The sequence below is a fragment of the Microtus pennsylvanicus genome, chromosome 5 (genome assembly GCF_037038515.1).
Source record: "Microtus pennsylvanicus isolate mMicPen1 chromosome 5, mMicPen1.hap1, whole genome shotgun sequence".
In the NCBI taxonomy this organism is placed as follows: Eukaryota; Metazoa; Chordata; class Mammalia; order Rodentia; family Cricetidae; genus Microtus; species Microtus pennsylvanicus.
In genome coordinates, this window is record NC_134583.1 from 137,128,992 (window position 1) to 137,156,858 (window position 27,867).

Genomic DNA, 27,867 nt, shown 5'->3' on the forward strand with positions numbered 1-27,867 from the left:
CCAAACTTAAATTTCCGAAATAACTGATTAGTAGAAAAGCCCTACCAATAGCAGTTTTGTTTGTTTGTTTGTGGTGCAAAGCCACCCAGATCAAGGTGCATACATCTCCAAGGCGTTGTGCCGAATTTTAAAAAGCAGGCATACTTACTGGTTGTAAAAACCCTCAGAATACCCTGTACTGCTCTAAGCAGGTAAGAACACACTCTGGAATGATAAACACCATGTTCAGAACACCAGCTGCTTAGGGAGTGAAGAGGCAGCTGCAGGGTGGTCCCCACATTTGACCGTGATGGTGCTGGCGGGTTTTGACCGGGACTGTGCTGGCAGGCTGTAAGCTAAGCTGAGCTGATGTGTGCAAGATCACTGTCTTCTCCTCGATGCTTTCGAGAAGTCAACACCCCTAGGGAGCCGGGCTGATGGTAACAATGTGTTCCCTTCTCGTCTCCTGTAGTTACACACTCAAGAAGCAAAATACAGTGCAGGCAGCCACCACAGCCTCAGTCCATCAGTCCACCAGAAAGCTCAAGAACTGGTTTCTCCTCATATAAATCCATTTTTTTTGTTTTGGTTGGCATTAGTAATTGGCATACAATGTCCAACAGGGAAATCCCTCCTAAGATTGCCCTCCTTTCCCCATTATTACTCTGTTTGGGTGAAACAAAGCAAGAACAGTTTGAGTAGGGAGGCTGGAGGACATGGCTGCCCAGCCTTTGTGTGTGACAGTCCTCAGGGAGTTGACAGTGTGTGCAGTAAGGGAGCCAACCAGGTGAGACTGCTCACTCATGGGCCACTCAAGACACCTGGGGCTGCCAGGATGCTGGCACACACTGGTTGGGAAACTCAGGACTATGTAGTCAGAGACCCTTGGACACAGGTTAAATCAAGGTTGTGAAGGCAGAGCCTTGAAGCCTCATTACAGGTAAGATTGAGTAATTGAGCAGCCCTCAGCTTGTGCACAGATAAAAGCGTGATAAAAAGCAAGATAACAAGGTTCTCCCAAATCACCCTTGAGCCTCTCCTCTAGGCATTCTGCAGGAAGGACACACAGCAGGGGTCCGCCCCCACTAAGCTGTCTGTCCACTGAACTCTCTACCCTCGGCTTTCTTCACCAGGGTAACAGCGCTTGTGACCTGTGACAGGAGTCACCTTTCTACAAACCTGCCTCTCACCAGACAGAGTGGGTGACAACATGTGACCCCGCACACCAGGGCTGCCTTACAGTCTGATTGGCTGAGCTAGGGGGTGATGTGTGTTCATGGTCTGAATGACTGAAAGAGGGGAGGGAAGGGAAGCTGACAAACCCATGCGCCAGTATCAAAAGTTAGCTCTCAGCAGCAAGTTTGTAACTTAGGCAACCCTGAAGCTGCTGACAGTTCAAAGACCAAGGACTTGGCCTCCCAGGCCTGAGGTACCTACTTCCTCCATCGCCTCCACAAGTTTGCTCTTGAGATTTTCCAGTTCAATGGCTAGCACCTTCTTTTCTTCTTGGACAGACACAATTTGATCTCGGAGTTCTGCCATTTTAAAGGAAGGAAATTTAAAATAAACTTCATTTTGCTTTTTAATTGGCAAAGTAACAGGCTTCCTTGTGGCATTTTCATTCATCTTTTGTTTTGATTCATTCTCCACCCCAACACATGCCTCTCTACTCCCCACTTGTTCCCTTCAGCCCCCTTAAGTCTTTCAGCATCCACACTGCTTAAGACACCATTTTTTCCCCATCACGAACCTCTGTCTAACTTCATGCCACCTTCTTACCTTCATCTCCTTACAAGCACACAAAGAGAGAATGAGATGCTAGAATCTAAAAACAAGTCAGAATGCATGGCATTTGTCTTTTCGAGCCTTAGTTACCTCATTTAAAATAATATTTCCAGTTCCGCTCTTTTTCTACCATCCATAATTCCATTTTCCTTTCTATTGTGTGCACATGTGTGTGCACATTCATGTATGTGACTGCAAGTATACACACGCTAACACACACGTGACTGCGAGTATACACACGCTAACACACATGTGACTGCGAGTATACACACGCTAACACACATGTGACTGCGAGTATACACACACTAACACACACGTGACTGCGAGTATACACACGCTAACACACGTGACTGCGAGTATACACACGCTAACACACATGCAGAAGCAGGTACAGCTCAGGGCGTAGGTTAGCCACCTTCCAACCTGTTTGAGCTGAGGTTGGTTGCCGTTTACCTCTGAGCAGGCCACCTGCCTCTGACTCTCGTGTCCTAGGAGTGCTGGGATTACAGACATACGCTACACTGTCAATCCTGACATGGGTTAGATCCCATCTCAGGCCATCACCCTGGAGGAGAGAGCACTTTACCCCAAGGTCATATCGGCATCACTTTCCCTTACAGCTGCATAAAGTCCCATTACCCCATTGCCACATTCTGTTCATCCAAAGATGGACAGCTACTTCTTGTTCCTGGCTGCTGTGGTTACAGCAGCAGTAGACACAGATGTGCCCGTCTCCGTAACGGATGCAGGGCCCTTCGGGTATGTGCGTGGCTGGGTCGCCTGGTTGCTCTCCTTTATCTTTTTAGTTTTTATTTTGGGAAACCTCTGTACTGATTTCCATAATGGCTGCACCTGAAATAAGTTTAGTTTTAAGAGAAGATAGGGATCTGGTCAAAAGAACTGAGAATGCAGTTTGTGGTCAAGGTTAAGAATTAATTTAAGGGAAATAAAACCCAAGGGACAATGGAAATGCCACATGGAATCCCACCCCAGCCACATAGTAACTCACACAGCATAGTCTCAATAATCTCACTATGTTAAAGGGACCAAAGTGAGTTTTCTTTGCAATTTATCAAAAACTCACAATCTAAAAGACTACCTGACATTTTAAAAAATGAAAAAACTTAGGCTTTCAGCAGAGACAAACTACATCAAATTCTCTTCCGTTTCTCGATGGCCACAGGCAGTGGTTCTCAACCCTCCTAAGGCTGTGACCCTTGAACACAATTTCTTGTGTTGTGGTGACTCCCAACCATAAAATCATTTCCATTGCTACTTCATAACTGTAATTTTGCTACTGTTTTCCAATGGTCTTAGGTGACCCCTGTGAAAGGGTCATTTGACCCCCAAAGGGATCAAAACCCACAGCATCAACAGACAGCTGCATAGGTAACCTAGGATTCAGGGTTTGGGAAAACAGAAATCTTTTTGTTTTATTTTGTTTTGTTTTGTTTTTGAGACAGGGCTTCTTTGTATAACAGTCTTGACTGTCCTGGAGCTTGCTTTGTAGACCAGGCTGGTTCAAACTCACAGAGACCTTCCTGCCTCTGCCTCCCGAGTGCCGGGATTAACGGTGCGCAGCATGGTACACACCGCTGGGCTGAAGACAGAAACATAAGCAAGCAATTTCCTGTCCAGAGTTATGGGCGTTCTCCTTCATCATTATTATCCGATTTAGTGACAGTGTGCTACAAGAAACCCATTACATCATTACTTATTTTTTTTTTCATGAACTCAGTTCTAAGTCGCTCTCTCCAGCAGCTGACTAATTCCAGAGAAAGAACATGAGGCCATATTGTCCAAGACTAAGAAGGGAGAACAATGGACAGAGGGAGGCCTTGACACCCCTCTCCCAACCATTGCACTCTATTTCGTCTTAATGTAAGAAGTTGAGGAGCCCAGTGAAGTCAGGGAGCGTCCTCTCCTCCTTACACTTCCATCTGAAATTCTGTCTCCCTGCGAAATAATAAGTCCGACTTCTAAACATGTACTGAGCCGCATGTGAGCTATTGAATTGGGCACCTGTTTTCCAGCATCTTAACAAAAGATCTCTTTCCATGATTACAACAGAGACCCAAATAACTCTCTCTCTCTCTCTTCTCTCTCTCTCTCTCTCTCTCTCTCTCTCTCTCTCTCTCTCTCACACACACACACACACACACACACTCTCTCTTTCTCGCACACACACACACACACACATTCTCTCTCTCTCACGCACACACACATTCTCTCTCTCTCTCTCTCTCACGCACACACACATTCTCTCTCTCACACACACACTCTCTCTCTCTCTCTCTCTCACACACACACACATACTCACACACACACTCTCTCTCTCTCTCTCTCGCACACACACACACACACACTCTCTCTCTCGCACACACACACACACATTCTCTCTCTCTCACACACACATACTCACACACTCTCTCTCTCGCACACACACACACACACTCTCTCTCTCGCACACACACACTCACACACACACACACTCTCTCTCTCTCTCTCACACACACACACACTCTCTCTCTCTCTCTCACGCACACACACACTCTCTCTCTCGCACACACACACACACACACTCTCTCTCTCTCGCACACACACACACTCACACACACACACTCTCTCTCTCTCTCTCTCTCTCTCACACACACACACACACTCTCTCTCTCTCTCTCTCACGCACACACACACTCTCTCTCTCTCACACACACACATACTCACACACACACACTCTCTCTCTCTCACACACACACACACACTCACACACACACTCACACACTTCGGTGCTGGGCATTGAATTTTGCCCTTTACACATGATACACTCTCCCCATATTCCCGGCTATACCGTCAGCAAAGTGAGAGAAAGCTTCAACCATAGTGTGTCATAACACTACACACATGGTACACACACATACATGCAGGTGAAAAACTCATATATATAAAATAAATTTTAAAAATGAAAATGAAGTCATGATTCAAGTTCTTAAAGTTACAGAGACTCCCATTTCCAGCCAGGCCACACTTTTGAGGGAGCCTCATTCCATACATGAAAGCAACCCACCAAGCAAGAGAGGAACAACACTCTTACTCAGCTCTCCTGGCTTCCCTGGCTAATTAAGTCAGAAGTTTTGGTGTAGGACCCAGCCAACAGTACTCTCAAAAATTCTTCCAGGGTATGTGCACGATGTATGTGTGCTCATGCGTGTATAAAGGCCAAGGAGGAAGTCAGTTTGCCCTGCCCTCTCATTCTAGGCCTCATCCCTCCCAAACAGGGCCTGTGTCAAGCCTGGAAGCCTGCAGCTCGCTGCTGTCCTAGCCAGACTGGCTGGCTAGCAAGTCCCAGTTATCCTCCTGTGGCCACACCTCCCAGTTCTGGTATTACAGGCATGTACATCTATGCAGGCTCTTACATGGATGCTGGGAATTTGAACTTGGCTCCTCATGCTTGCTTAGCAAGTGCTCTGACCCACTGAGCCATCTCCCCAGCCCCATGTGTTCTCAAAACTCCTCCTGAGAGTCTGCTGTGCCGTCAGAGACCTGAAGCCCTGTCTGGCAGAAACAGCGGAATCCCACCTTTGATTTGTTTCTGGCACTGAACCGACACACAAGTCTCGACTGCACCGTCCGTGTCGGTGGCAGGGTCGTCATCGTCAATGTTGATCTCTTCTGTTATGACGTCTGGTCCCAGTTTGGCCATGTATAACATGCTGATTCTTTTCAGTGTTTTATTCTCTTTGTTTAGCTAAAAAATGAAATAGAAAAGAATGGTGATTTTACCAGTCATCAAATGAGTATCTTGGATTTGTAAACAATAAATGAACTAAGTGTGTTTTTTGTGCTACATATGCATTGACATTCACATAGGATGTAACAGGTAAATTCAGTCAATAAATAAATTACTTACATGTTTTAATATTAAGTTTATTCCTTTAAGTGAGGTCTCATTCCTGGATTACAGTGGCAGTGAGTGGAAATGCTGGTTTTAAACATTAAGAAATACAAAGGGGGCTGGAGAGAGTCGGGGGTAAAAGTTCTTAAACCTGAGAACCTGTACCCAGCTGCAGGGGTCGGATAGCCTCTTCTGGCCTTTACGGTTCATGCCCAGAACTCATGGTAAAAACAAAGGGAACCAGTTCCCAAAAATTGTCCTCTGACATACACATGCAGGCTATAGTGTGAGTACAGCCACGTTCATAGAACACATACACACATACACACACACACGTACACGCACACACACACATGCAGGCTATGGCGTGAGTACAGCCATGTTCATAGAACACATACACACATACACACACACACGTACACGCACACACACATGCAGGCTATGGTGTGAGTACAGCCATGTTCATAGAACACATACACACACACATACACACACACACTACACATGCAGGCTATGGCGTGAGTACAGCCACACTCATAGAACACATACACACACACACGCACACACAAATGAAGAAGAAAGAAACATAAGGAATTTAGATAAAGTACCAGAATTTCTAGCTCCTAATAGTCTTAATATAAATCACTTTATTTCAAGCAAATTTTCTATTTGATATCGTGCTGAGAATATCGAATACAGGTCTGTTTTCCCAGCTCCCCTTCCTTTATGTTCACCTGGTTTCTGTGGGAAGACAATGTCATTGGCCACGGCTAATAAACCAGAAGTAGTACACACAACCCACAGTTAGCCAATCAGATCTTTTCTCTAGAAATATGAATGCTGGAGGTAAAAAAAAAAGAGTTTCTGTATGTCTGACCATGAGAGGTGACGCCAGCCACCCTTCACTACAGGACTGAGGGCAGAAGGGATCCTACAGTAAAATCCTAAAGCAAGCAATCCGCAGAGAGAGGCAGGGAGCCCAGAGCCCCAGAGCACTCTCATCCTCTGAAAGAAAAATACAAGATTTAAACAAATGAAATCTCAGGGATTATACATGGACATTTGAGGAGTCCAAATTCATGCATTTTAGGGAACAGATCCCAGCATCATCATTGGTCTGGTTGTAGAGGTGATCCTGTGTACTCATTTGAAATTCTCTAAATCCCAAGGCAAAAGTAAACCTGCCTTCACCCCACACTAGCTGAACTCGCTACTATATAGAAGTTTACACAGTGGTTACACTGGGCACAGTGCACAAAGAAGGGGGTAACTAAATAGATGTGGGTCAGACAGCTTCAAATACAGGGTCACTTACCAACGTCGCCTGCATACCTTAGCAAAACAGAGGAGCCACACTTGTAAGAGATTGACGAGGTCAAATTGTACCATAAGAATGTCCCATTTGGCCAGGTGGTGGTGCACACCTTTAATCCCGATACTCAGGACGTGGAGGCAAGTGGATCTTTGTGAGTTCAAGGCAAGCCTGGTCTACAGAGTGAGTTCCAGGACAGCCAGGACTACACAGACAAACCCTGTCTTGAGAAAAAAAATTAAACAAAGAAAAAGCAACAACAGCAACAAAAACTTTTCTTTTTATTTTATTTTTTTAATTTTGTGTGTATGTTTCTAGAGGGTATGTGCAGAGAACACATGTTCCCATAAATCCCCCCGCAGCTGGGATTCTATATGAACTGCCTATATGGGTGCTGGGAGTTGAACTTGGGTCCTCTGGAAGAGCAGCACACTCTTAACCACTGAGTCATCACTCTAGGCCCTTAGCTCCATTTTTAATTTTCTTTCTTCGGGTCCCAAGAGTTCGTCACAGATCCTCAAAAACAAACTACGTGTTTACTTTAGAAAAGACTTCTTATGGATCAGAATGTCGTGCACTAAGGGGCCCATTATAAGATGAGGCTTAGGGGCAGAGAGCACAGTGACGGATGAGCAGACATAAACCACTTGTCACCTGGAGGCTTTGCAACCTACTAATGCCTACACCACAACTCGCCATGGAACAGTCCTAAGAAAGCCCTGACGTTTGAAGAAAGACAGTTATAGCTCACAGGGATGAAGCCTCTCACCAAAGTCACTTGTTAAAACAAGAGGCTTGCTGGGAAGTGCTAGCAGTAAACGCATAAAGAATGGAGTTCTGGTCCTCAGCACATGTGTAACACAGTGGGTAGAGTGGAACGTGACTGACTCCAGTGCTGGGGAGGTGGAGACACGCAGGTGGAGACTTGCAGGCCAGCCAGCGCAGCTAAAACAGCTCCGGGTTCCGTGAGAGACCAAAAGTGACAGAGGGAAATGCTCTAATGCTCAAAGTTGACCCCTGGGTTACAGACACATGTGCACAGGCATGCCTGCACCCACACGGTACACACACACACGGGTACACACACACATATACACACACACACGGGTACACACACACACCTATATAAACATATACACAGACACATGTGCACAGGCATGCCTGCACCCACACGGTACACACACACACGGGTACACACACACACATATACACACACACACACCTATATAAACATATACACAGACACATGTGCACAGGCATGCCTGCACCTACACGGTACACACACACACGGGTACACACACACACATATACACACACACACGGGTACACACACACCTATATAAACATATACACAGACACATGTGCACAGGCATACCTGCACCCACATGGGTACACACACACACGGGTACACACACACACATACACACACACACACCTATATAAACATATACACAGACACACGTGCACAGGCATACCTGCACCCACACAGGTACACACACACACGGGTACACACACACACACATATATACACACACATACCCATATAAGCATATACACAGATACATATGCAAACACACAGAATACAAAAGGGAAAAATAATGTTTAAAGAAGGCTATGTTTGGACCAACAATTTCAGAGCATCTTGAAGAAGTTACACCGTAAATGTTGTAACCTCTGTCCACCTTGTCACCCAGAAGGGATGACCAGAGAGCAGAGCTAGCCTGCTCAGAGTATCATATGCCCCAAATGATGCACCTAGAAATGAGACAAGTATGCACATGCTGACCCGAAGCTCCTGCTTTCCATACACCCTGCCAGTCCTAAGAGGCAGGGGTATACTCATCTGGATGTATGTAACACAGAGACACCCTTGGGCACGGAGAAGATTCGGGGAAATCAACCTCATCCAAATACATTGTGTCTCTGCTCATCCCAGAAGCAGTACAGGAATGAAAAGAGCACCCAGGATCAGGGACTGAAGTGCTAGGGAGATTGAAAGCGATGTAAACGTGCCCATTCTATCCGTGTTTTCAAAGCAGCGACCCATAATACTATGCATGCATTAGACCAGTACCAGGAAAGAAGTTGCACAGGGAGATTCATGGTCCTTGTTACGCTCTGATTCAGTATCTTATGGATCCTAGTACAGGTCACTATGCAAACAATTAAGCAGATACCGTTAGCAAGCACACTGCTAATGCATACAAATTAGATACATTTATTTATTTATTTATCAGTAGCAGGACTTCAGTCACATCCAAAGTATTTCTTCGGAGGTGAGTGGTATGGGAGTGGGGGGTGGGGGACACAACCAGCATCACTAATGAAATTTGGTTGGAAATTGCTGTAATCCATTTTCTGATGGATGCTTTTTACCCAAAATACATAAGACAGAGATAAAAACATTCTTTAATAATAATGTAATTCTGATGAGACAGAATATAGAAAATTACACACTTGGTAAAATCATCAGCCAGAGGCAATCAGTGGCGCAATGGAGGTCACCTTCCACATGCCCTCCCTCTGCTTTCACAAATAACCACCTGAAATGGAAGGCTCAGGCTGACTCTCTCATCAGACTCCAGCAGAAAATGCCCAGAGCTGTGTGTGCAGCACCAGGTCCGTGCAGCCGTGTAACCACATGGCTAGGTGGTGGGAAAGGCTAGCCTAGCAGTCTGCCCCACGGACTGCTCCTCCCAGGTCAGATGGGCACAGTGCTGAGAACACACACACACACAAAACACACACACACATACACACAAGCAGCTATCCATACAAACATACACACAACACACACACATACCCATACACACATGCACGCACACACACAAAACACACACAAGCACCCCACACACAAACACACACACAAGCACCCCCACACACAAACACACACACACAACACACAAGCACCCACCCACACTACAGACACAAACACCCACACACAGACACACACAAGCACACACACACAAATACACACACATAAAACATATACTCACAAGCACCCACATACACACAACACATACACAAACACACACAGAGTCTGCTTTTATAATCAGAAAAGGGCTTCTATGCAGGCAGATGCTTACAGAATCATGCTGCAGGATCTGGGACTTTACGCCTCCCTCTCAGAGCACGAGTGGGCAGAGAATTAGAAACAGAGCAGGAGAAACGCAGCTCCTTAGAAGACCAACAAGCGCAACTCTGGCTTACACAGCTCACCTTTGTTGCCAAGGCTTCTGCACTCTCCCGACATGTCTTCTCTATCTCAAGATGGTTCTGCATGAAATTCACTTCCTCTATGACCATGTGAGAAACTAGGAATGAAGAGGAAAAAGAGGCTCAGCATTCAAAGATTAGTCAACTATTCCAGAAGCCCACACACTGCCCCATGACCAAGAATGCTTCAATTCTTCCCAAAGCTAGACCTTTGGCCATGATTAAAAGTTCCTCAGAAGCCGCCTTTGACTAAATCTCATCTAATGTATGTATGTAGAAAGAAAAACACACAGAGTACAAACTTCAACTATTACATACGTAAAATTTTATAAGACTTTGTCTTTAAAAGACAGACATCTGAATGTCTGTCTCTCTCATCTGTGTGTATATGTGTGTACATGCATGTGAAAGCCACAGGCCAATTTTAGGATTCATTCCTCAACGTTATCCACCCTGTTTTCATAAAGCAGGGTGTGCAGGGTGTCCCACTGGCCTGGGGCTTGCTGATTGAGTGAGGTTCTCTGTCTGGTGAATGGAGGGGAGATCCTTGTCGCTGTCTCCCCAGCGCTGAGATTACAGGCACATACCACCACACCTGGCTTTTTGTGGGGTGCTGGAGATCAAACGTGGGTCCTCGTGCTTGCCCAGCAAGTGTGTTACCTTGACTGAGCTGGCTCTCCTGCCTCTTAAAGTGTTTGTTTCTTATGCTGCTGTTTCCATGGCAATAAACATGTACTCAAGTAAACAAAAGAAGCTCCCATAAATAAAAAGTGACACTATGGTAGCTTTTGGTCAGTCTAGACAAAACTTGTGGGTCTAATATGAAAAATGAGCTGCTTAGTAACATGGATGACTGGCTAAGTGTTGTGATGTTCATCTTCAATAATGACAAAAAGTTCCTGTTATTTCTTCAACTACAGGTCAGAAAAGTGTAGCGTCAACACTTATCAGTCATGTGATGAGAAAACAGGTACTCATAAATTTTTTATCGCAAAATAAAGTACCATTAGGAGAAGAAGAAAAATCAAATTTTACTTGGTATTTTGCCAACACTTGAAATTTATTTTAATCTTTAGATTTTTTTGGTTGCTGCTTTATGCAAATTGAGATTTAAAGACATGTTAATTCAGACCTGGAATGATATTGTGAAGATTAAGCAAGAAAAAAAATGTGAATTTTCCCACCCACATTTCTAGTCAGAAGAAAAAAAAAATCTCAGAATCTCAACCCTAACTCTACATATGTAGACTGACTTCCATTTGTTTGGCATAAGGAGAAAAAAAAATTAAAGGACACCCAAATGTGAAACCCAACAAAGTTAGCAAAGAGCCCTGGGCTCATCTAACACAAAGACAGATTACTTTCGCTTCATTTAAGCTTAATTAACCTGCAATTATGATTAAACTCAGGGGGAAAATTTTTTCTTTCTAAATTAAATACAAAAAAATGTATTGCTTCCTAAGTCTGTCCAAAGTTCTTATTATGTTAATATTCAAATTCATAAAGCAAAACTAAATGGCCAGAAACATCTCTAACCTTGACATTTTTTCAGGGGTAATAATCTGTTGCAAATGCGGGCCAACCAAAAACCACTTAACTAATTAGTAGTTGCAGTCACCGAGAAAAACATGAATCAACACTGTTATTACAAGTGGCACATTTGAGTGGCATCTAATTATGACTTGATGAGCGCGATACTTGCATTATCAACGCGACTACCGCATCCCATCGGGGCCTAAAAGCTGCTGATGGCATTGACTTCGAGAAACTCCCACTCAATGGTGCTGCAGCACCCAACAATTGGCTTGGCAGGGGCCCCCCTCACTAAATGACACGTTAAGCGTAATTACTGGTAGACATTGTAAATAAACAGGATTGGAGGTGAAAATTGTACCAAGTGCATAAGACACAATCTGACACATTGGAAGTGGCAGCCTTAATTGAGAGTTTCTTTGACTGCTCAAGATCATTTCAGCCGCATTTCTCAGAGGACAGTGATTATAACTGTGGAGACAGACGGCATAATGGTGTCAGCATTGCTGACGGAGCAGTGAATTAAATTGTATCTGCTCTGGAGTGAAAGCCGTGATGAGAGGTACAGAGGCCTTAGTGGTCTTATCATTATAACACAATGGTCATGTTGCCATCAACCTTTCTGGCTCCAATTGAAAAGAAATGATTGTGTGTTGAAGCTCCCCCCCTCACACTACCCCCCTTGTCCTCTTCTATCTCCTGTCCTGAATAGAACCAATTTCCAGAGAGCTATGAAATCACGCAATAGGTCCTAAAATGCAGCTGCTTGGCATACAAACGGGTCCCCATTAAACTGGAATCACACACAATATGTGTTTATACCAGAGAAACAAATAGAAGCTGAACACGGGCCAAGTTTATTCACACACACAAAGCCCATGTAGCTCTTCATCAATGTAATTGCCTTTTATATTGTAGTTTAAATAATAGGCTCTATTATTTCCTTAAAATCCTAATATTCCTGGCATTTTATCACTATGTTTACAAGGTAGGTTCTTCAAAAAATGTGAAGGAAAGAGAAAAGAAACCTATACAATTTTTACAACATCAAATATTACTTTGAATTTTTTTAGCCTTAACTACTTGACATCTCCTGCCACAATCTGGTATTTCTAGTCTCATAACAAAAACATAAACACTCTGCATTTTTCATAGGAATTTGACTTTTTATTCAATAACATTCTTGCTCATGAAAGTAAGGAAAAAAATCATTCTGCAGTCGAGAGGCTTAGGCCTAGCAAAACATAACAAGGAGGAGCAGCCCGTATTTTCTGAACATTTTGTAAAACGCTGTCCTGTGGTTTACCTTGCTTCTTCAGACACCGGGTCCACTCTGTCTGGCGGGGGAGGGGCATCCCTCTCCCAGGGAGGGAGCAGCAGCACATTTTAAACTGTACCACAATTTTTAGTTTCAGAAACTCCCCTTAATGCAAACTGACAGCACAGAGATCTGTTTATCAATTGTATCCCTGGTTCAGAGAATATGCAACAAGGGCCATTTATATCTATTAAAGGGAGGGCATCCTTTCCAAATCCAAATCTCAGGCCGCATGACAGAAAACAGAAGTAGTTCTGACTTTGTGCTTTTGTTTTAATTTTGTTATATATATATGTGTGTATGTTTGTGTGTGTGCAACCACAGCACAGTGTGGAGGTCAGAGAACAACCTGCTGCAGTTGGCTCTCTCCTTCTGCCATGGAGGTCCCGGGAATTGAACTCAGGTCATTGGGCTTGGAGGCGGGCAGGCACCTTCATCCACTGAGCAATCTGGCCTGGCCTTATTTGTCCTTTTCTAAGAATCCTTTAAAAAAAATCTTTAGCTATTCATTTAATAATTGGAACTTTTATCTATGACTATCGGATACTTCACCTATGATATTCCATTTTTGTATAATACAATGTTTAATAAAGAAAAACTAGGCCAGCAGGGACCAGTGATAGACATCTTCAACTCCAGCAGTCAGGAGGCAGATGCAGGCTGATCTCTGAGTTTAGGCCAGCCAGGTCTACACAGTATGTTCCAGGTCGGCTAGGACTACACAGTGAGAGCCTGTCTCAGGAAAAAAAAAAAAGAAGAAGAAGAAGAAAGAAAAATAAAGAGAAAGATAGATAGGAAAGGGGCCCTAAGGTTGTAATTATGCTTTCGAAGCAAACAAAAATTCATAGTAAGCTATTCATTGTCAGCAAATTTTAAAGCAATACAAAGACTAACACTGGCTTCATTGTATGCACTCAGTCAGGTGAGCGCGTGAGCAACAAGGACTTGAGATGGTACCAGCTGGGTCGTGGATACAGAAGGGGCTCATGGTGCTATCTTCTCATTTTTCTATGGCTTTGAAAAATTTCCTAAGAAAAGCCTTTAAGGTCTGGGGATGTAGCTCCATGGATAGAGTGTTTCCTAGCATACAGGAAGTCCTGGATCCCAACTCCAGCATCTCTGGGAAAACGGCACCCAATGTAATCCTGTCTCTCGTGGGGTAGAAAGCCCAGAAGTTCAAGGTCATTCTCATCTATGAGGAGTTCAAGGCCAGAGTGAGATACATGAGACCTCACCTCAAAAATAAATGAAACTCAATAAAATTAAGGCTTAAGAACTCACATGTATAACAAAGGTACACTGGCTGTTATTTCTACCATTCTGGTTGAATTAACAAAGTTCATGTCTCTTCATCTATGACTTCAGAATACTGCACTCTTACATACAGCACCAGAGAATACATCACACTGTAGGGCTTGGGGGTCTACTTAACAAATTCTCGTCTTTTACGAAACATGTACTTTATTAAAATGGGATTTTATTTTTTTTTTAATAAAGTCTCAGAATTTGCTCTTTAGACCAGACAAGTCTCAGTCATGGCTATGGTCTCGTCTGTGCTGTGAGCGATGGAATTACAGGCATGCATCACCACATCCGGCTGTAAAACATGGATTTGAGTTCATGTATGTCTGGTTCTCTTGCACTTTGAACAACACTACCTACAAAGTAGGCCCTTTGGTTTGAAAAGCTGAAGATGGATGCCGGATCTGCTACAGAACTGCTTATCATTTACCAGGCCTGTGTCTAGCCTTGTCCTAGGATGTGTGTTCCCATGAGTTCTCAGAAACATCCCTACAAAGTAGATGCAATCCTGGCATTTTATCTGAGAACACTGGGACCCAGGGGTAAAGTAATCCTTTCTCAGTGCAGCGCTGACCGATAAGGCCCCCTCAAATCCATTCTAGGACACTCCATTTTCCGTGGTCCTTCTAAAACATGTTACAGTTGAGACTGTCAACTCCGAAGATCTTGTTGCTTCAGTAAGTCCTTTCCACAACAGAGCAACCCGCAGGCTCTTTGAAGTACAGGCCCTGAATATACTCTTTTCTTCAGTACCAGATTGTTTAAAAAAGATTTTTGTTATTGTTGTTGTTGTTGCTACAAGCAGTGGGCTTTTGCTGTCAATGTTGTTCCATTCTGTTTTGTTTTTAGATGAGATCTCAGACTCATTGTGTAGCCAAAGATGAACTTGAACTTCTGCTGCAGCTGCTTCTGCCTCCTAAATGCTGAGGTGATGACAGACCTGCACACCACACCTGATTCGTATAGTTTCAGGGATCAAACCCAGGGTCTCCTGCATACAAGCCAAGTGTTCTCCCAGCTGAGAAACATGCTTGGCTCCCAGACAAGCTCTCACGTGGCATGAGAAGAACCAAGGAAGAACCCATGCAGAAAAACACGGGCAGCCTTAAACACAGCCCAGGGTCTATCACTACAGCATATGAAGGGACTTTACTGTGGGCACATGGCTTCCCTCTTTGTGTGGAGAAACTCAGAGACAGGCTCAGGATGAACTGGCAGAAGGCCAAGAACAACATGAAGCCATGACCAGAGTTGTAGTTACCCTAGGAAAGGAAAGCCAAGCCAGGCTGAGGAAGCCTGGGCCCTGGCAGAGCCCTCGCCTGGCGTCCTCAGGAGGCAGACCTGGTGGGTAAGCGTGACAGACATTTCAGGGCAGCCAAGCAAACCCGTACAGCCGCAGGAGCTCCACGTTCAGGGGGCGAGCATCGACCTTGCAGTCTGATGACGTCAGAGGCTGGATGCCAGGGCAGCAAGTGGCATTTTTTGAGCACCTATTATATCCCAGCTCGCAGGGCGAGCTCTTTCCTTTTTGGTTTTTGTTTTGCTTTGTTTTGTTTTGGAATGAGAGTTTCTCTGTAGCCCTGGTTGTCCTGGAACTTGCTCTGTAGACCAGGCTGTCCTCCGCATCCTTCGTGTTGATATTAAAGATGTGTGCCGTCATCAGCAGGGGTGAGCTCTTTTATGTATATTTTCTTTTTCACTCAAATTTAGTAATTCACCCCAAATTTACTAATGCAGAAACTTGTTCAAGGCCACATGGGCTCATGACCAATAGAGCCCACACTGAAGAAATCTTTAATGTTCTCTTCGAAATCTCAAAGTCTGTTCAAAGCCATGAACTATTTACCTCAAATTCAACTTTTAAAAAAATAAAATTTTCCTTTGTTTTGAGGTCGGGTCTTGAAATAGAAGGGCTTCAAACTCAACCCAAGGATGACCTTGAACTTCCAGTCCCTCTGCCTCCCTGAGGGTGGGGATTACAGGCCTGCACGACCAGGCCTCATTTTTACGTGGCATCAAAGAATAAAATCTACAACTTGGAGCATTCTAGGCAAGCACTTTACCAACAGAGACACATCCTTAGCCCTCCAGAAATAAAACTCTACTATTCCCATTCTCTCTTTAAGACTGAGTAAAGAATTCACATTTAGCTGGGTGGTGGCATGCGCCTCTGATCCCAGTGCTTGGGAAGAAGAGGCAGGAAGATCTCTGTGAGTTCGAGGCCAGTGTGGTCTACAAAGTGAGTAGTAGGATAGCCAAGAAACCCTGAGAAACCATGTCTTGAAAAATGGAGAGAAAAATATTAGAAATTGGCTGGGTGATGGCGGTGCACGCCTTTAATCCCAGCACTCAGGAGGCAGAGGCGGGTGAATCTCTGTGAGTATGAGACCAGCCTGGTCTACAAGAGTGAGTTCCAGGACAAGGCTCCAAAGCTACAGAGAAACCCTGTCTCAAAAAACAAACAAACAAACAAAATACAAAAATGAAAAGAGAGAGAGAAAAAAATAGAAATCACATTTTGGGCCAGCAGAATTGCTCAGTAGGTAAAGGAACTTGCCACTAATCTTGATGACCTGAGTTTGATCCTGGAACCCACATGGTCAAGAGAACCGACACCCACAGGTTGACCTCTGACCTCCACATGCATACACACACTCACAATTAGTGTACAAACATAATCTTTAGAGAATTCACATTCTGACTTCCTGCCATTCGGACTTTAACTAACCAGGCTTAATAAAAGTAAAAATTAAACGCATCTAACAATAGCGACTATTGTGTTAGCATTTCAATGCATCCTTTCAGGTCCTAATCTGAGTTGCTCCTAGAACGATCAGCGTCTTTAGAGGAAAAGCCACTTTTGAAGGGACGTGGTAGGTGAAAGCAATGTGGGGGAAGTTGTTTTCGTTCTTGCTGAATACAGGAGGCAAATACCTACCGCCTACCTGTATCAAAACATGCTGTGCAAACTGAAGCCTAAGAAACCTGAGCCAGGCCACTTCACACAGCACACGACTCCGCTATCAATAATTCAAGCACGCTAACTAGCCACAATACCATGGGCTTGCTCTTTCCAAGTGTATTCATTTGGATGCTATCAGTCCACGTGAGAGAATGAGAAAATTCAATGCAACTGCCGTTCACCCGGTCACAGGAAAGCGGTGTTTCTGCCCTAGTCTCTGGTCTTCCACAGACAGTGATACCCACGAGATTACCCTGTGATGGTCTTTGTTGTAGTGAGACGATGAGACAAACAGGCTGTTGAACCATTGCATCGGACAGGTGTTTCATTTTTCAGAGGGGTAAAATGTCTTGCTGAAGGCTGACTGTGTTGGTACCTGTCTCCTGACATTGGAGCCTCTGCAGAACAATCTAGAAAGGTCCAGCTTGCAAGGGAGAGGGTTATTTTCTTGCAACGTCTGGTTCTTTGCCCACAACATATTCGCATATGACACTTTGGGATCTGAACATCTATGTCCTGACTTTGTGGATAAATTAACAGATTTATGTCATACAGATAATAACAGTAAAAATCTGGAAGAAAATTACTATTGCTTCACTGAGGATATAACTCAGTCTGAGTGTTTTCAATCTCCCCAAACTCCAGAAAATGGTAACTGCTCTTGGCACGTTCCTTAACCACTTTACTGAGGTCTAAGTGATGAGTAAGTAGTTTATATAATTAATATACACGACTTGATGAGTGGGGGATAAAAAAAATCCTTCACGAAACCATTGTCCCATGGAGGTCATGGACACACTCATTGTCTCCTATAGTCTCCTTCCATAGATTGATAGGAATTGATTGATTTGAAGTGCTGGGACTCAAAACTCCTCTCACGTGCTAGGCAGGAGCTATACGACCCAACTGCGTCTCCATCCTCTATTTAGAACAATGGAAATAAGATCTCCCCTACTAGAGTACACTTACAAATACGCAATGAAGTGTTGGTAGCTATATGCCCTGGCACAATTCCTTTTTCTTGAACGAACCTATGAAACTAACCAGCATTATTGACACTACTTTAAAAAATAGAAACATTTAGCAGGGCAATGGTCACATGCCTCTAATCCTAGCACTCGGGAGTCAGAGGCAAGCAGATGAGGTAGCCTGGCCTACAAAGCAAATTCCAGAACAGCCAGGGCTGTTACACAGAGAAACTCTGTCTCAAAACCCCATCCCCTAAAATAGAAACGATGACAAGAGAACAAAGTTATAGTACTTATTACTATAGAGATAATGTATTATATGTAATTGCTAATAACGTTTGCACAACAAGCTGCCCAAAAATGTGCAGGATGCAATAATAACAAATCACAACACATTCATACACTACAGGGTAGTGAAAATGATTACAGTTGTGTATATGAATACAAGTATATGACAAATGATATCACAACACATTCATACACTACAGGGTAGTGAAAATGATTACAGTTGTGTATATGAATACAAGTATATGACAAATGATATCACAACACATTCATACACTACACAGGGTAGTGAAAACAATTACAGTTATATATATATAAATACAAGTATATGACAAAGGATACCTCAAGCATGCACCAATAAATACTTCATATAGTTACATTATTCATATTATTTCATGATCCATATAGTATAAACAAAAATGTAATACCATGAAATGACAGACTGCAGATGCAGCTGTGGCAAGGGGTGGCCCTTAGAAGGCAGGGAAGGGCAGAGGACATTACGATGTTTATATACTTGTATGTGTATTATATACTACAGGCTAAAAAAAGACAACAATTAGAACTGACCTGTACTTCTGCTGACACACAAAGACACACTGTTTACTGAAAGAAGGAGGCTATAAAACGGAATCTAAAATATGCACTTTTTATAGAAACACATATTTCATAAAGGCCACACAGGATAAAATACAAAATGCTAACTTTGGCTTTTCTCAAGGAGTCTAAGTAACAAATGAATTTTGTTTTTCTTTGATTTTTTTTCCATAGCGAACTTTTCTTACCACAAGCTTAAATTTTTATAAGACAGTTATAGATTATTAATACTTATTCCATTGCTTTAGCTTTTTTCCCCCCAAATGAGACTGTTTTTCTCTTGCTGATATGATCAGGACACCTTCAGTCAGCTTGGTCTCAATCCACTCATACAATCCCCAAAGTCAAGTGATTATTACTCCAGTAGAAATGCTTACATACTTTTCTGAAATTCTTCCAGTTTTTTAACAGCTTCATCTCGTTCTTGCCTAATTTTGTCACACTGAAATGAAAAAGAAAAAGAAACGTTAAATTCACACAATAAAATTTCGCTGTGACCAGGTGAGGAGCAAAAGCAAACTTACACACCATACCAGTACTTTTCCTCCCGCCCACCCTGGACACAGCATCCCCTGGGGGCTGGAGCAACGCTTGCAGCCACTGAGTGCAGACCGCTCTTAAGAGCAGAGGACCCGGCTCAGTCCCCAGCACCCATGCCTTGCAGACCACAAGTGACAAACCCCAGCTCCGGGGTCCTGGTGGCCTCTTCTGGCCTCCCAGGGTACTGTACTAGGATGCACACATTCACACAAAGACATACAAATACATAACTAAAAATAAAAATAACTAAAAAAAAATCTCTCCACAGCCCCAGTATTGGTACTGCTCACCTAGTAAGAGATGCATGCATGGTACCCAGCTGAGCTTCTAGAACTTTCTATAAGGTAAACAGTCATCACTACTCATTATCTCCTTGGTAGCAGACCAATGGACTATCCTTGAGTTAAAACGGATTCCTCCTTTAAGAGAATACATACGGCCTGCTCCACAAAAGAACCACCAAGCGCTGAAAGCCGTCTCAGGGATAGGAGATGGGAGACGGCCCAGCGCTAGGTAAGCCTGAGGATCTGAATTCAAACACTCAGCATCCATGGAAGAGATGGGTATGGGAGGATGGAGACATATAGACTGGGAGAGTGAGGAGGGAGACAGAGCGTGATACCTGGTATTCGCATGCCTAAAATACTACACACACACACACACACACACACACACACACACACACACACACACACACCTGTCTGCAGGGGCACAGGGCTGAGTCACAGAAGCTGACCATCAGATCCTAGCGGAGCCTTCTCTCCCATAAACGAGTCAATGGACCAAAGATATTCACCAGAAAGAAGGCGGGATGTTTAAGGCTCCCTGTGGGAATCCATCCTCTGTAAAAAGCCAACCTGCCCCACCTAGTTCCTAGCTCCAGTTTAACAGATAAACCACACTCGTTGTTGCCAGTTTTTTTAGTGTATTAAAAGTTGTCTTCAAGAGCGCTGGATTCTCGAATCCGTTTCTAACACATGAAAGAGCAACAAGAACATACCAACCAGCAACCTGGACACTGCCCGCCAGCTGCTTCTGGAATGTTCCTCTTTCTGTAACTGACGCCTGTTTGCGTTGGACACGCCCCCAAACTCCTCCCAGGCTGCCCACCCCCCTCCAACAATGCACAGTAGAAGACAAATGGAATCCAAACTTCTGCCGAGACCAGAGGCCTCCAGAGGATCCAGGCGTGAGGCCTCCAGAGGATCCAGGCGTGATCACCCGGTGCGGCATAGCTGGTGCGCACTTCCTTGTTGACTCTCCGTCTCACCCAGTCTCTTCTGCCAGTACACAATCCTCTGAAGAAAACTCTTCATCACAAGACGGCCTCCAGGGTGATGCTGTAACTTTGAGGCATTTGAATCTCCCGCTGAGCCTCTCAAAATTCCATTTAAAGGCGTATCCAGTTCCCACTTAGGTGCCCAGTTTTCACTGAAACTTGATGAGAATGTAAACAGGGACGGGGCTCAGCACTGCCTAGGCACACACCAACCACCACCAAGTCTCCCATTTCCTGGTCAGAAATAACTCGTGGCCTTCACAGGCAGGCCCGTTCCAGCTGCCCAGAGGGAAGACTTGATGCCAGAGCTAACTGCTCTTAAGAGCCAGGTAGACACTCTGGTTAATAACAGATCTCAGCCCAAGGTGCGGGGAAACGATTCTGTAGAGTCCGGCACGCGCTAACCTCTAGTTGCCCACACAGTCACAAGCTGTCTCCCAAGCCCAGCTGCGCTCTCTCGGGGGCTTCGTGTTGCTTCGCTTTCTATTTTCTGCAACCACATTATGATAGAACTGGCAGTCACTGAGTTTACCATCTGCTATGTTGAAAGGCTGAAAGGGTGGGAGGGGTCACGCATACGGCAAGCGCAGCCTACTGATTCCACACCAGAACTGATCGAACCATGAAGGATGCGCTTGTTTGTACAGCATCATCTCAGGAGAAGGCAGAGGCATCCTGCAACCTTTCTCCCAGTCGACCAGCGCAGAGAGATCGCAGGGACACAGGCCTGCAGCAGCCTTGCATCTTTGTGCCACAGAGACGCCCCCATCCATCCCACCCTCTCCTCTGCCCTGCTCATGCAGCTGTACCATCTGTAAAGCCGTCTCTTTTTGTGTTGAGAATTGCTCATGAAAACTTGGTAATAGCAACAGATGTTCTTTGGACGACATCACTTAATCAGGAAGCTCGATAATTCTCTGTAGCTCAAGGCTGGAGCTGAACCCGGCTGCCTGAGCGCTGGTTGCTTTAAGCAGACTGAATAATGTCACAGCTTAGACTGAGACGCTGTTTTGACTCTTTAGAGAGTGGTAGATTGACTGGAGGTTGGTTTTGGTGGTTTTGAAAGCCCATTGTATGAGAAGCCCAGGCTGCTTTCCAGATCTCACCAGTAAGGCTCATCTCGGCTGGGTTGCAGAAGAACGTTCTTCCAGCATGAACTAGCATCTTCCCTAGTCCCCCATCTACCTATCAGCCAACACTGTCAACATAAACGTCTCTTTATCTGGGATCAGCAGAAGCTCTGAACTGATGTAGAAAATACTTAACAATCAGCTGTGTGTGTGTGATTTATGCAATAAGAACCTCAACGCTCCAAACTGTGTCTGATTTCCACTAATATTTTATCATCTGGGCACACGCGTGCGAGAGAACTGTCATCTAGTAGAAAGGACAGTTTGAAGTCCATACATTGTCTCCACACACCTTGGGGACAGAAGACAACAGATGGATAGGCAAACCTTAACATATACTGATGTGGAATTCTGAGCAATCATTTCCTGGAACCACTGGGTGTCTCTGCACTGGACAAACCTACATCTAGTGTCAGGCACTATGACCTGGTGGGGAACACCTAGATTCTGTAGTTTCACGAAACTTAGGATCCCCAAACAAACACCAACAATGAGAAGAGCAGGGTATAAGGACATGGGCTACAAGACAGGCAGGCTGCAGACTTGTAGAGACAGAAATCGGGCAATTATACTGCCTGCAGGAAGGTTTGGCCCACACCATCTTTTTTAGAAGTTCGTTCCTCTTACATCCCGGTCACACTATTTTAAAATGGAAAGGTATAGCATCAGAACTGGACATCGGAGCCGGTGCCTGCTTCAGACTCTTCAGCGGGAAAGCGAGAGGATGCCAGGTCTGCCGTTCCATCTAGGTAAGTCTGGCTTCTCTGGATCCGCGCTCACTCATTCCCACCACATGGAACCCCTTTGCTCCATTTCTCCTTTGGAGTTCTTCTTTTCTTCCAATTCAAACTTCTTTCCCTCCAATTTTCACAGGCGCTAAAGGGGGAGTGGCCGCCCCCACCCAAGCTGTCGTGCAGCAGCCTCCGAAGTCGAGGTATTGTATGTGAGCTGGAAACACATGTCATCAGAACTGAGACCCTCGCTCTTTGTTTCTGGATAGATTGCTGTTAATGAGAGACTCATTTTCACTTTCAAACCCTAAGTAATTACTTTTTCTCTGGCACAACCACTTGCCACTCCGTCTCAAAGAAGCCGCATGTATGTGGATGTATTATGCATGAACAGTTATCATAATGGATGCAGATCTTGCTCTTTAGAGTGGCTTCTTTATTGATTTTTTAAAAAAAAATAATATACTTGGGACCTTCACCTCTGAACATTATACGAGAGGATGGAATTGTAACAATAGACAACCGAGCCAAGATGCAAACACTATCATATATCTTGCTTCTTGAAACAAGTCTTGGAAATGTCTGCCTCAATCTCTTTTCATTCATTGTTCCTGGCAGGCTGACAGAACCGTCTGATGCGCGGTGACAGTAGCTCACCCAAACGGTTTCTAATCAGCCACTTAAACATTTATGCATTTCAAAACTCAGTCTCTGAACATAATATTAAATATAAATACTATTTAGTAGTAGACACTCTTCTATCACACAGATTCCCTTCTCTCTATACATACTGCGCGCGCGCACACACACACACACACACACACCACCACCACCAACCCCCTGAGAAATGTGAATGTCATTCCATTCAAAGCTCCATGAGGCACGCACGCACACACACGCACACACACGCACACACACACACACACACACACACACACACACACACACACACGAAAGGAAAAGAGAAAAATCAAACCCAATCGGTTATGACAAAGATTTTGAGCAAGTTACAGGAGAAGGTCCTTTGAATGGGGCAGAGTGACTAACACTCAAACATTGGTGGCAACACACTAAGGAAGCACGTTTTGTTTGGCTGATTCCAAAGTATACACACTCATCCGATTTTTGCGCGCCCCAAATACAGATTCGGAAGAGTTTGTTAACACCAATGTGACAGGCTCTCTGCCTCTTTTCACACACTGCTCGCTGGCAATGCCATTTGGAAAATGGGCAAAAATAATGGAGAGACGAGGCCATTTCATAGTTCCCACTTATCGTCACGCTAAATGACCAGAAGACACAAATAAACAATCCCAAGGTTTTTATGTTTCCCCAGGACCCACAGCACGTGCCTCTTCTCCTGTTTAATGTTGAGCTAATAATAAATTCTCTTGATGGAGGTGACAGGCATAGAGGAATACACAGATGGCTTATCACAATGTAAGAGAGCTAGAGGAGGCTTAGAGATAAATGACATTTAAGTCTGTAATTAAAAGAGTAAAAGTTTGCGCATGGAAAAAGCAGGGGTCAGGTCATTTTGTCTTTTCTTGTCCTACCCAAGCTGTAGAGACTCACACAGCGATGACAATATCTCAGCTATTTGTCAACTGTCTGTGTCCCCTCCCTCATTAGTGGTTTTACTAACAGGTAAAACTTCATCTATTTTCCTTGATGTGGCCAGAAGGCATTCAAGCCAAAGATTTCCCCTCAATTACTTTCCTTAAAAACTCAGACAGATTCTGATTCCATCTCCGAAGGTGTCTATAAAAACCACAGAATTACCAACATCCATTGTTGAGGTAGAGAAAAGGACTGCAAATGGAAAATTCAGTTAAAACATTAGTCTGGAGTTGGAGATACGGATCAGCAGGCTAGAGCAATCACCTCCTAGCCTGATGGCCCAGACAGTAGGAGAGCCCTGGCTACTCCAGCAGGTTATTTGTCTGACCTCCACCTATGTGCCGTGACATACACGCTCATGTACATATACATACACCAAGTAAATAAATATAAACATCAACAAGAACCCATTGGCCCACCACTAAATCTTTTATTCCTAATCTTTGAGTGCACAGTGACAGAATTTATATGTATACACACATATGTGAATTTTTCTAATAAGAGATTAATTTAATACTTAGATTTCAGTTTTTCAATACAAACTAACTGATGGTATAATGTACTGGGCCTGATAATTTACTGTGCAAATTTCATGCATTAACATTAAAAACATGGCTAAAGAGATGTTCAAGCAGGAAAGTGCTTGCTGCCCAGATATGAAGACCTGAGTTTTATCCCCCGAACCCAGATTTAAAAAAATAAATAAACCTGGGCATGGTGGCACACACCCGTGACTCCAGGGCTGAGGGGGCAGAACCTAGTGGACCCCTGGGGCTTGCTGCCTGGCTAGCCTCGCCTACCTGATGAAGCTGTAAGCCAATGAGAGAACACGCCTCAAACAAAAAATGGTCAGCACCAGAGGAAGGACACCCGAGGCTGCCCTTTGACGTCCTCACACATGCGTGTGCCAATGCCTACCTGCAGTACACATACACACATACATGCACACGCACACACACGCACACACACACATTAAAATAAAATGAGGTTCTTTCTGGAAAGAGTCCATATACTCTCTTAAGTTTACCTGTTTGTAAAGAAGCAGGGAGGGCATAGGATCCGGGTTTAAACCTGGAATCTGTCACTAATCACCTGTAGGTTCTCAGGAAACTCATTGTTCCTCAAGTCCTTATGTTTGCTTGTGCAAAATGAAGCTAACACAGTCTGAACCATTCTGTCATGGAGAGAAGAGGGCACAGAGGTCCCACAGTCATCTCTAAGTGAACAGTCTTTGTTCACCTGCCTCCTCTGCAGAATCTACATCCGTAGGGACATGCAGCAGCCACCAGAAGGTCCTATCCAGAGGGACCAGGTCTGCTGTCTCTCCCCACTGAGGTTTCTGGCCTGGCAACGAGGAAAAATAAACTTGTAGACACACGGTCAGGAGTAATACCTTGCCATTTTTCCCCTCCGATTTTGCCAAATATCCCTACATCGAACCAACTACAACAAAAAGGAATTCTTCCAATGAGTATCCATGACGAGTTTAATTTAACTCCAGGCTGGGACCCCACAGAGGAAAGATGGCTGCCTGTATTTGTTGATGCAGACCCGATAAAGCCCAGGCAGCCAGGCACAAGAAAGTGCTTTCCCAGAAAAAAAACAGTGTCCTCCATTTGCCGCCTCCAGAACTAAAGCTGCTTTTACTCCTTCTATGTCGTATAAAAGGCTTTTATTATATGCTTCTCTCCTTTGTAACACCCCCCACCTTGGGGAAAAATCTGCAGTAATAAGCAAGCCAGTCTTTTAATAGGAGGTAAACAGAGTGGGGTGGACTTAAAACCACTCAGTCTTCTTTGTTTTTCCCAACACACAGCATTCCATATTGCTTTCATTTCTTTTCTTCTCATTCCTGTTAATAGTTATTTTTAAAGAATTAGGACAGAAACAGGTCAATAACGCCTGCAGATGCTGCAAATGCGTCAGCCCGTCTTCTGCTCAGAGAAGAAGTAAACAGTTTACTGGGCCCAGGTCATTTCCAGTCCTTCTTTTAGCCCAACCTATAATCCCACGCACACAACAGACAGTTCACTGCAAACCCCATGGAAGAAAGTGGCTCTGAGTTAAACAGCTATGGTGGCGCCAACGGGGAGAGCAGGTGTCCACACAGCCACTTTTTAAAAGGGCATTTCAAGGTCTATAGATAACCATGGATTAGAAACAGAAAAGAGAAAACAAAACATGCAGGGTGTTCTCTCTTTCTCTGCCACATGAAGACACACGAGCTTTCTATCTCCCTTCCTATCTTACTTAAACCTGCTTTTCGTTTATTCTTACTGTGTGTATATGACGTATGTGTGTATGACACACGTGTGTGTACATGCATGGACATGTCAAGTGGAGATCAGAAGACAACCTTTGGGAATCGGTCCCCACCTTCTACCAGGGAATTCAGCGATCAAACTCAGTGAGCCATCCTGCCTGCTCCACCTCATATGTTTAGAGAAAGTCAAACTGTCCTGCAGTGTGAACCCCTCCAACCTGCTTGGCTCTTCCCCTCCCTGCTAGCCCCAAAGCAGATGCAACTCAGACCCCATGGACCTCTCCTGGAGTTGGTCTGAGCAAAGGGCAGCACACTGCCGACCCTGAGCATTCCCCAGGAAGTATGCTTTAAGATCATGATGTGCACACTGCCGACCCTGAGCATTCCCCAGGAAGTATGCTTTAAGATCATGATGTGCCTGAGACCAGGGTCTAAGCACACCCTCTTCACGACCTTACATCCCCGGGACATCTGTGTTTGGGAGACTTACAGCGACAGAACTGATAATCTTCTTTTCAAACTGTTCTCCATGGCTTTCTTGCCTTAGAAAGATTTACATATCAGCTCCCTTTCTGCATGGATTTTTAAAAATCAACCCCATCTATCATCCCCTCGGGTAGCCTGAGAGGAAAGGAAACAAGATTTCAGAGAGCACCAAAGATGAACTTACAAAGGTACGAAGACGGGGCTGGAGGGACAGCGCAGTGTTTGAGGATGCTTGCTGCTCTTACAGAGGACCCAGTTCAACTCCCAGCACTCACACTGGGTACCTTACAACTACCAGGAAGTCTGCTGGCTTGCTCAGCCTCTTCACAAGCACAAACCCATATACGGACTCACCCATGAATAGAATCAAGAGAAAATAAATATTGTCAAAAACAAGAGAGCCTTATAGATTTAAAACACTGACCTAAAAAGCAAGTATAATTGTATGTGAGCAAAGCCCTTGCCGTTACAGCCACCAGTCAATCTATGCCTAGGCAGCTGGCAAACGTAATGACTAAAAAGGTCTAATAAGTGTGTTAAGAGCACAATAAACTAAGTCCAAACATGCTACAGGCTTTATAACTAGTTATCTGCCTGATAAGTGTTGTTATTACCCTTGTTCTAAAACTACAGAGATGACACATCATAATCTCATTCTTAGGTAAAAAC

At 44.3% G+C, this 27,867-nt stretch overlaps 1 protein-coding gene across 3 annotated transcripts in view; it reads right to left on the reverse strand.

The window, feature by feature from the left end:
- Shtn1 (shootin 1) overlaps positions 1 to 27,867 on the reverse strand; it is a 103,412-nt gene that overhangs the window by 57,845 nt on the left and 17,700 nt on the right. For all 3 annotated transcript variants that reach the window (XM_075974547.1, XM_075974546.1, XM_075974545.1), the window contains exons 3-6: positions 19,531 to 19,591; positions 10,188 to 10,282; positions 5,341 to 5,509; positions 1,417 to 1,514 (exon numbers count right to left, since the gene is read on the reverse strand). In XM_075974547.1, coding sequence (XP_075830662.1) covers positions 1,417 to 1,514; positions 5,341 to 5,509; positions 10,188 to 10,282; positions 19,531 to 19,591 — 423 coding nt within the window. The remainder of the gene's footprint in view (positions 1 to 1,416; positions 1,515 to 5,340; positions 5,510 to 10,187; positions 10,283 to 19,530; positions 19,592 to 27,867) is intronic.